Source organism: Zingiber officinale, chromosome 4B (assembly GCF_018446385.1).
Source record: "Zingiber officinale cultivar Zhangliang chromosome 4B, Zo_v1.1, whole genome shotgun sequence".
Lineage (NCBI taxonomy): Eukaryota > Viridiplantae > Streptophyta > Magnoliopsida > Zingiberales > Zingiberaceae > Zingiber > Zingiber officinale.
Window position 1 is genome coordinate 136,192,622 of NC_055993.1, and position 10,325 is coordinate 136,202,946.

The 10,325-nt window shown below is 36.9% G+C and overlaps 2 protein-coding genes across 2 annotated transcripts; one reads left to right on the forward strand and one right to left on the reverse strand.

Moving 5' to 3' along the window:
- Positions 1–605: 605 nt before the first annotated feature.
- Positions 606–3,736, reverse strand: LOC121976922. Its single transcript, XM_042529342.1, has 7 exons — positions 3,452–3,736; positions 3,327–3,366; positions 3,074–3,144; positions 2,191–2,285; positions 1,411–1,478; positions 1,223–1,333; positions 606–892 (listed from the first exon to the last, which is right to left on the reverse strand). The coding sequence occupies exons 1-7, from the start codon at positions 3,657–3,659 to the stop codon at positions 757–759; spliced, it is 729 nt and encodes a 242-aa protein (XP_042385276.1). The 5' UTR covers positions 3,660–3,736; the 3' UTR covers positions 606–756.
- Positions 3,737–4,013: 277 nt separating this feature from the next.
- LOC121976923 (stress enhanced protein 1, chloroplastic-like) lies at positions 4,014–6,666 on the forward strand. Its single transcript, XM_042529343.1, has 4 exons — positions 4,014–4,181; positions 4,266–4,358; positions 6,001–6,179; positions 6,462–6,666. Exons 1-4 carry the CDS (start codon positions 4,118–4,120, stop codon positions 6,564–6,566), a joined length of 441 nt encoding a protein of 146 aa, XP_042385277.1. The 5' UTR covers positions 4,014–4,117; the 3' UTR covers positions 6,567–6,666.
- Positions 6,667–10,325: the final 3,659 nt, after the last annotated feature.

The window sequence follows — 10,325 nt, forward strand, 5'->3', positions numbered from 1 at the left end:
TCTAAAATATAAATGATTATAGCTCAAGGTCGATTTGAAATGAAATTTGAGCTCTCTAGATTTTGATTCGAGCCGAATTAAACCGTATATGGAAATGAACTAAATTTGAATTATTCAAACCAAAGTATATTTATACTAAAATTACAAAAATAAATAAATAGAGTTGAGTACGAATTTGGCTATAAAGTGATTGATGAATAATTAAATAAATATTATAAGTTTAAATTCGGCTTGAAAAAATTATTGAACATATTAAAATTCCACTCGAATTCCATAATTTTAAATATTTTTTTAATCACCAAGGCAAATTGGGCTTAACAGACAACCCAACGTCACCTGTTTTTTCAAACTTTCTAAGTGTAACGTGCGTAGGTGAGATTTGAAACCAAGACGGTCTCTTTTATCTACATATATTGTTTGTATCTATAATTCGTCATCAAGCACCTGTAGCACATACATCATTCACAAACAGATGCTTAATTTTCACATCTAGATATCTAACACATTTAGATACATCCCTAATTTTCACATTTTGATCACTAATACATCTACGAGTAAACTACTTGTAAACGAATGTTCCAATCGAACAGATAACAATGCATCACTCACCTGAAGCTTTGTGGTTCATTCATTTACAGAAAACTTTTACATACTATGGCTTTTGAAAGCTCCCTAGGTAAAACTAATTAATTGGTCATGCTACGAAAACATGTACTCGATTTCCAAACTGAAACCCTACTTAGGAAACAAACTCACTCAAAAAAGTGCTTCCAACTTGGTAATCTCCGTGTCCGAAACCGCAGGCTTGTCACTTTGGTAGCTTGCGTCCATATAAGCATCTGCAATTGCCTTCCCTTGATCTAGCACCTTGGATGGTACAGTTTGCAAGAGGCTGCAGAGATACTATATACCGTCAGAAAATTATGTGACTGTTCCGTCTATTCTATTCTTTCTTATGTTCTGGAAAACAGGAGACTTTATCTCAGGGTGGTTGATGTAATTAAAATAGATCGCATAAGTTTTGAATTACTAGACACTAACAGGGCATGATGATGATGTAGGAGTGGTTAACATTAGTTATGAAGAACTTACTACATAAAAATAGACGATTAAACGGATCAAGTTTCAAGCCCCAAGTTGTTTCGGGAATAGTTCTACTAGATCGGAAGAAAATATGTGCTTAGTAATTTAGCATTACTAAATATAATAAATTCTTCAGTACCTGTCCAAGGATCCCAAAACAATGTCAAGTTTTCCCTTCATGGATTCAGTGGAAGCTCTGGGATCATTTCTTATTGCATTCAACAAAAGCGAGTCAAGATCCTCTAAGGCCCTGTAAATGAATAAAGTAAATCGATTTATAAACCCAAATGCTTTAATCTAGATACATATCTAGAAGACAAATTTAACCTTAGGCATTGCTCAACAGCATCGGAGGCTGCTTTTCCATTACCATCTTCAGTCGCATATTGTGCCACCTATAATTTCCAAGATCATGTACAATGCTAGAAGGAATCAATCTCATTAAAATTGCAAGGTAAAACTCTCAAAAATGGAAAATTTTAGACCAAAACTACTCTGACAACATCGAAAGGCAGTCAGAAACTACTAGCCGCAGCAAGTTTGAGCCCAGAGAATATTAATTTTTCCCTTTCTTTCAGAAACCAAGTCATTCAAATCTCATCTAAAATTTCCGCAGTTAACAAGGCTGGCAAAGCAAATAGTTCCGAGGGTCATATATTTGAAGGAGTCATCTAATAAATAAGGGTGGTTCATTTGATCCAAACTGAACTAGACTGTGTTGAACTGAAATTGCTTTTAAAAAGCCAAACAGAACGATAATTCTACTGAGACAGTAGTTTATCTGATCAGTTTGGTTTAAACAGCATTACTCTAAAAAGGATTCTGGTTACTATTTTTATTTGGTGCAAACAAATATTTAAACAACTAATGTCTAAAATTTAAATCTTAAGAACAATATTTTCATTGGCTTGATTCAATTTGTACTTATCAAAAGCCGATCCAATCAAAATTGAAACTGAAACTCCTTAAATTGAAGTGAACTTTATTTTCATGAAACCAAAGTACATTGAAAAGCTTGATTTAACCTGAATTGGAATTTTGGTTTGAATTATGAACTGCATAACAGACACCCATAATAAATAAAAAAATCATAATATAAATACTTACGGCTCGGATGTTAATGCGTAGAGAAGCTGCTGGGCCAGAACGCAACAAAGATCGACTTATGTCATAATTTGGCTGCTTGCTATCCAAGAATTTCTCTGTTTAGCAGAATAAGGAATTGCTCATCAAAAAAGATAATTTAAGAGCCTCCTTTATTCTTAGTCCAAAAAAAGAACACTAGAGAGATTGTATGCTATAACAGTCTTATCATCCATACTAACTTGCATGCCACTTCAAGGGTGAATGGGTGATTGAGAAAGTAAGCAACAATCTCATGTCAGCCTCCACTTCTGCTACTCATCCTCTCTAGTCAATCCCCTGCCCTCTTTGTCACTCATCCTCTTTGCCCTATCCACCTCCACTGCCACTTCCCTCTCATCTTCATTGCCCCCACTGCCCCCTCGTCCTCTGTCCCAAGATTGGGTAGCCCTAGTAGAGATCTGGGAATAAGAAGATAACAACGATGTTGGAGCAAACACTTAAAGGGTTTGAGATCATCACAAAGAAGTGTGAGAGGATGTGATGGTCGAACAAGCAGAAGCAAAGGAAGCGCCAGAAACATTTTAGTTATCACAGCCAAACGACATCAAATAATCTATTTTTCCTGTAAGTTTTTTCTCCAACAAAGGAAGGGACCCCTAAATGCAGAAATAGCCACAAGTTCCTTGTTTTATTGTATAGAGCAAGGAATGGTGATAACTCAAATTGAACGACCTGTGTGCAACTAGATAATTCACATAGTAGAGAGATGGTTTCATTGAGTTCCTGCAATTCATTCAAAAGCTATATCATATAATTAAGATGTTTAAATAATTTCTAGCAATGACATTAGGGTAAGCAATTGAGTTCCACTAAGTAGTGTAAGAAGATCAATTGGAGATGTTACCCAAGTCCTCAAATTGTGCTCGACTCAGTAGAACAGCAGGAACATACGATTCCAACGGATCCAACTTCTTCCTAGTGTCATTCCCAAATTGAATCAGTGTCAACCACAAGCAGAGAGCAACAACACCTCACATGAAGGTTCAATTCTATTCTCTTTTCCATTTGATCGAATAAAGAACTGGTATTGATTCCACAACGATGAAATTTCTAAATAAAATCGACGTCAAAGAATCTCTAGGAAGAGATGAGCTTACCGCTTCAGGTACTTATCGAAGGGATTTGCCGCATCAGCGCCTACGGATGAAGAAAAAAAAAGGAGATTAGCAGCTGTCGATTTCAGTCCAAGAAGCAGTGAGAGGAGAACGTGGCGGAGGATCACGTTTGGAGTGCGCGGAGAAGCCTCCGAGGAGGAAGAGAAGCGCGATCGAGGCGGCCCGCCTGGTGGACGTCGGGGCATCTCGAGGGAGTGGCGGAGGGAGCGGCAATGAACACTTCGCCCGGAAGTGCCGCCTCCTGATGGAGTCGTCTCCGGTCGTGAGATGTGCGGCGGCGACAGAGGGAGAAGTGAGCACGGTGGACGACGCCATGGCGGACTGAAAACGAGCGACGGCGGAGCGATAAAATGGCCTTATCGCTCCCGGATTTTGGTAACACGATATTCATCGGAAAGTAACGGACGTTATATTAAATAAAATGGCAATGATAATATCAATTTAGCGCCTAATATCTCTCTATATATAAATTTATCCTTGTCAGTGATGAAATGGATTTGAAAATCTGGAGCTGTAACTGATACTTTTAAAACTAGGAGAGGTAAACTAAAACGATGGAAAACATTTGGGTGGTCCGAGTGAAATTTCCTCCTGAAAATAACAGATTCCGGTATATATTATGTAGAACGATTTTTTCTGATATACCAAAAGGAACCAACCGCTACAAATCAAGTGGCGGAGAAAGCGCCGGTGAGAAGATAAAACGGTGACCAAGACGAGATGGATGGCCAACAGCACAGGCTGGCCTCGAAATTTTGAGATTTTATCTTCTGATGGCCGCCGCCGGTGCCCAAGCTCTTCTCACCGTCGTCTCTCATCATCTCTTCTCAGTGCCACGTCTCTCTCTCCCTCTCTCCCTCTCATTCTTAACCATCCAGTGTGATGTATGAGGTTATAACAATCGTTGGTGTCAATCCGCAGGTGCTTCTATCTCAAAATCCTGCAGCTTGACGCGCTTCTCCTCATCCGGAGCTTCGCCACTCACTTCTTCCTTCACGCCTGGCTTAGCTACCGGTAATCGACCCTTGACTTACAAAGATTTGAACTTTTTTTTTGGAGTTTCCGATGATGAATGGCACTGCCACTTCGAGCCAGTGAGTTTTGCCAAAACTGAAGGTTTCAGTGTCCTTTGTTGTCCACACATTCCAAGCCCAGGCAATTACAAGTCGTAGTTTCAAAAGCACTTCTTTATCCCTAAATGAAAGATTGCTCGATTTTCTCTCTTTTATGGTATTTATAGAGATTGTGAAAACCAATTTTCATGCAGATTCCACCCTTGTACCTTGCAGAAACAATTTTAAATGTTTTGTAGAGCTTGCTTATGTAATGGCCTTCTACTCAGGTTCAGTAGTTCCACTTAAGCAGCATAACAATACCATTTTCTTCTGTTGTTATTGTTTGCTACTTTGTGGAAAGGGTAGTGTCTCTATTTCTCTTGTTGTCTGACTTTAGCTCTTTCTTGCCAATATTATTTGTCATCTCACATTGCCTATCAAGCTCAATTCTTTATCAACTGTGGTGCTGTTTCTGCTTCAGAAATGGTGCATTGTTCAATGCTCCTAGTCAAGTCCTGTAATTGATCTTCCATTTTGGTGAATCTGATTCTTAATGTTTCCTCCTTTTTTCTTCAATGGAATACTGTACTGTTTGAGTGATCAATGTTTCTTTATCAAACTTCTCAAATTATGGCTTCCCCAAGCCTGTCATTATGTTGTTGGCATAAATAAATTGGATGCTTAACATAAGCACAGAGTTCAAAAGATCTGATGGTTTACACAAGTAGCTTAGTTCAATAAATCCAATGCCTTGCACATTTAGAAAAGTTTCATAAATCTGATGCAATATTTAATAAATCATATAATTCTTGTTAAAACTGATATGGGTGAGTGATAGTGATAGTGACAATAGTGATAATAAATTACTGACCAAAAGGGGGGCATCAGCGAACTCACTTTATTGTGTGTCGATATAACTCACTTTATTTCACCCTATGCTTAACAGAATGAGATACTACTGTGATATGTCCTGTGCATTCTTTTTTGTCTCAAAGAATGTCCTGCTATAAGTATTAAGACTGAATGCTGAATGTCTTGGTTAACCATCTTCATTAATAAGGTTCGATGTTTAGAGATACACAAGCTGACCTTTTGTCAAATAATCACCTTTTCTGAATGAAATAAAGGAAAATATCTGTTTTTATGAAGTTCCTCAAACGGTGAGTTTATTAAGTGAATGTTCCATGTTTGAGGATCTAACTTTCCTAATCCTACTAATTACCGAAATCATAGAGAGTAGAGGAAGGATCTTCCACAATACTCAATAGCTACTATATACCATGTCATTATTTTGAGTTAGATTCTGGATGGTTATAGTTCTTTGCTGAGTAAACTCAAATGTGCTCTCCTGAAAGGCATACATCGGAAAAGGAGATGATGGATAATTATCTAACTTGTTGATTTTTTTCTCTTTTTCAGCATATTTTTCAAGCAATGCTGCTTCTTTCTTCTCATGAATCGATAGATTTCTGTCTTAATGATCACATCCCTTGCTTTAGCAATAGTATTCAAATTAGGCTCTGTAACCTAAATATTCTTCACAATTTTCTGTCAGACACATTACCTTATGATCCTAAAATTTGAAAGAATTTTACATGCAGCATTTTGGATTACATCCAACAGAAGGAAGATTAATGAGCAAGAAAAATCTATTTCCATAAGGTGTGAGCAGGGAACCAAGGAGAATAATGGATTGAATGTATGGCTGGGTCGGTTTGCTATGGTCGGTTTTGCAACAGCTATAACTGTCGAAATATCAACAGGGAAAGGACTTCTAGAGGTATGAGACGGGATATCTTCGTGTCTATTAAACCGAGTCTGATTTCAATAATATTGTTTAAGGTCATTAGATTTATAGTTGCTAAATTGGAACTCATGTGTGTGCTTAGAAATTTTCGGTGTGTTCTGTTTTTGTATACATTGTTATTTATAGTTCCAAACTGATAGTCAAAACCCCTTGGATGATTTTCTTATGCTACCATGTACCTTTTTCGACTTTTTCCCCCCTTCAACTCGTGTTGCCCGGCTTTACAAAATACCAATAACTAGCTTTGCTTTGCAGAATTTTGGGTTTACAGCACCAATTCCAACTCTAGCACTGGCTGCAACAGCATTAGTTGGAGTTCTTACTGCATTCTTCATCTTTCAGTCAGCCTCTCGAGATTAATCGCCGTCTTGTTTAAAGTTCATTGACATTCATGCAATCTGTATTGCTAATGTTACTGGACAAGCTCTATAAGAAGTCTATACATTTGTGTTCCCCTTCATTCTTTGAATTTCAATCAGTTTGGTTTTGACGCATATGTGGAGCATGCGAGAAGTTTAACCTCAGCACCGCGAAAGTATCGATGAACATTGACTGATCTACATTGCATTGTTGCGAAGCTCCTTTATGGTCCTGCAGACATGATTGACTCGCTCGGTCGTCGAGCACTTCAAGTTCGTTTGCGTCTTGGTGAGAAACTTTTTTTTTAATAATTCAGATATCCGAGTTTCTCTCGATTAATCCTAGAGGTAGACAGTTTTCTTCCTTAGTTTGTCGCACAATTTATACAAAGATCTGACTTTTATAACATTCGTCTCTATCAGAATTCTTGGTGAGAATCCTAGCTTCCGACCATGAGAAGAGGAGATAGAAGAACCAAATGAGGCCTCACTATCGTGGAGCAAGTATTTAGAGGAACAAATAAAATGATAATTTGAATCATAATAAAGATGAATATTCTAAAAATCTGCCTCCAAGTATGTATAAATTGTATTATGAATTTATCCATAAGCGAATCAGGAAGATCATCGATCTTTAAGATTAATCATAAAATTTGAAGGGATTATAAAAAAAACACTTTAAATATGGAAGGCGGCAATGATTTAGTTAATAAACAAGATAGAGCTCTAACTTTAACATGTTATTGTTAGCCCCTTAGTCTACGTTTGGTTGGGTGTAATGTAATCTAGCTTGTAATGTAATCAAATTTGTAATGTAATGTAATCTTGATTACATTACTACGTTTGGAAATGTAATGTATGTAATATTTGATTACAAGGATGATTACATTTTTTTTATTTGGTATCTATTATTTTTTATCAGGAATGTAATTTGTATTATTACAAAATGACAAAAATGTCCTACGACCTCTACTGACGGTCGCCGCACTTCTGCCGGAGCTTGCGGCAGCTACCGGCCGGCGGCCGGCAACCGGCGACGGCGGTCGGCGGCCGACGGCCGGTAGACGGCGGCAGGCGGCGGCGGCGGCGGTCGGCGGCCGGCGGCGGTGGTTGGCGGCGGTGGGGGGGGCGGGGGCCGACGGTGGACTAAGGGTATATTCGGTATTTAAATTTTGGTGGGACGATGACCTCGTAATGTAATCGGATTACATAACATTTGCTTTGTAATCTGGATTACAAAACTTCACTACATTTTGTAATCCAAATTACATTACATTACAAGTTTAAAAGTGAAACAAACAAAATAATTTACCTTGTAATGTAATCAGAATTACATTACAAGGCAGATTACGCCCTACCAAACGCAGCCTTAGGACGTAGCACAGATAATGGTCACATGATATTTTTAATGTAATGGTTAGGGATTGATTATCAGAAACTGACGATCTGATATTTACTTCATCATGTATCTAATGTCTGTATATCTGCATTTATCTACTTCTATATTCATGGAGCTAGCACTAGAGGTATTAATGTAGTGGATCTATAATTTTTTTAACACAGTATTGTTAGCCAAATTTTAAAATATCATGGGTTTAAATCTAATCTAAAAACTTTATTTATTTTGTGAAAAATAATTCATGTGCACAAAATTTTCTTTGGTAATTCATCACAGGGCACACAAAATTTTCCAAATTAACCAAAAACCACACACACTATATGTGTTTCCAAATTAACCAAAAAAAAGGCACACACTACTTTTAGTATTTATCAAAGTATATACTCAATTATGTACTCTTCCAGTTCTACCCATCTGTCAAATCTGTTTTTTTCTCTTTCTCTTTTCTCTTTTCTATTTTCCCTCTTCTATTTTTTCTCCTCTTTTCTCTTTCCTCTCTCTTTTGCATGCATTCATAAATATTCATATCAGATCTATGTCGGTCCTGATATGAACATGATATGTTTATATTAGGTCCATGTTAGGTTTTAGAGATAATTCTTTTGATAACATGTAAACACCTTTGAAAAAGCTTAAATAAACAATGGAGGACACCGTTGGATTCCTTGTAACCTCATAAATTTATAGGATCTAAAATGCGTCAAATCAGATTTGTCTAGGTCCATTAATGAGTTTTGACTAAAATTCACTGATTGACCTAGACATGCTCGATTAGACTCATTTCAAGTTATTTGGATTTTTGATGATGTAAGTAGTTTAACGGTATCCTCCATTGCTTATTTTGATTTTTCCAAAAGTATTAAATGTAATAAGGAAGAATCAGCTTTAAACCTCAATGTGGGCGTGATATGAATTATAATTCATATCACGTCCACATTGGGGTGAGCCTAATATGATTCATATCATGTCCACATTGGGATTTAGAGTTGATTCTTCTTTATTACATTTTAACACCTATAAAAAGTTGAAATAAGCAACAGAGGATACTGTTGGACTCCTTGCAGTCTCAAAAATTCACATGACCTTTGGATTTTTGAGGCTATAATGAGATTAATGGTACCCTTTATTGCTTATTTCGATTTCTCCAGAGGTGTTAAAATATAATAAGAAAGAATCGACTCTAAATCTCAATGTGGGTCTGATATAGAATCACATCAGGGTCGGGCCAATAGATCCATTAGTGCGTTTTAGTGAAAATTTACTAATGGACCTAAACATGTCTAATTGGACTCATTTCAAATCCTTTAGATTTATGATGTTACAAGAAGTCCAACGGTGCCCTCCATTACTTATTTTGACTTCTCCGAAGTTGTTAAAATATTATTGGAAGAATCGGCTCTAAACCCCAACGTAGGTATGATATGAATTATATCAGGCCCAACGTGTCCATCAGTGGATTTGAGTCAAAAACCACTTTTGAACCTAGACAAGTCCGATTGGACTCATTTCATGTCTTATGGATTTTTGAGACTGCAAGGAGTCTAACGATGTCCTCCTTCGTTGCTTATTTCAGCTTCTCGGATGTATTAAAATGTAATAAAGAAGAATTGGCAAGAGTTTGATATGCTTAATATTAGGCTCAACGTGTCCATCAGTGGATTTTAGTCAAAATCCACTGATGGACCTAGACTATTCCAATTGGATATATTTCATATCTTATAGATTTCTAAAACTACAAGGATTCCAACGGTGTCTTTTGTTATTTATTTAGGCTTCTTGGAGGTGTTACAATGTAATAAGGAAGAATCAACTCTAAACCCCAACGTATCAGGCCTACATTAAGCTTGATATAATTCTATATCAGACCAAATGTATCTATAAGTGGATTTCGGTCAAAATCTACTGATGGACCTAGGCAAGTCCAATTGTAGTCATTTCAGGTATTATGTATTTCTGAGACCGCAAGGAGTCCAATAGTGTCCTCCATTGCTTATTTCGGATTATCTAAGGTGTTAAAATATTATTGAAAAAATTAGTTCTAAAGCTAACATGGCTCTAATATGAATTACATTAGGTTCACATTGGACCTAATATAAAATCATATCAGGCTCAACGTAGACCCACGTTGAGGTTTAGAGCCGATTTTCTAATAACTTCGGAAACCTTCGTGCTCTTTGATAAATTATCGAATTTTCTTAGACAACTTTTTTTTCCTTTAAAAAAAAGGTAGTAAAGTAGAGAAAAATTCCCAATCACAACTTGAATTTTACATGGAATCCCCACTAATAACAAAGTTTGTTTCCACTCCCTGCATGCAAAGTTTTATTTGCTTCAACTCTCTCATGCAAATATTATGACCTA

Coding starts and splice junctions, on each gene's coding strand:
- LOC121976923 (XM_042529343.1), top strand. CDS start 4,118: ATGGCCGCCGCCGGTGCCCAAGCTCTTCTCACCGTCGTCTCTCATCAT. Junction 4,182..4,265: donor TCATCTCTTCTCAGTGCCAC/GTCTCTCTCTCC, acceptor GTCAATCCGCAG/GTGCTTCTATCTCAAAATCC. Junction 4,359..6,000: donor CACGCCTGGCTTAGCTACCG/GTAATCGACCCT, acceptor TTTTACATGCAG/CATTTTGGATTACATCCAAC.
- LOC121976922 (XM_042529342.1), bottom strand. CDS start 3,659: ATGGCGTCGTCCACCGTGCTCACTTCTCCCTCTGTCGCCGCCGCACAT. Junction 3,145..3,326: donor TTCGATAAGTACCTGAAGCG/GTAAGCTCATCT, acceptor GAATGACACTAG/GAAGAAGTTGGATCCGTTGG. Junction 893..1,222: donor GTTTTGGGATCCTTGGACAG/GTACTGAAGAAT, acceptor GTATCTCTGCAG/CCTCTTGCAAACTGTACCAT.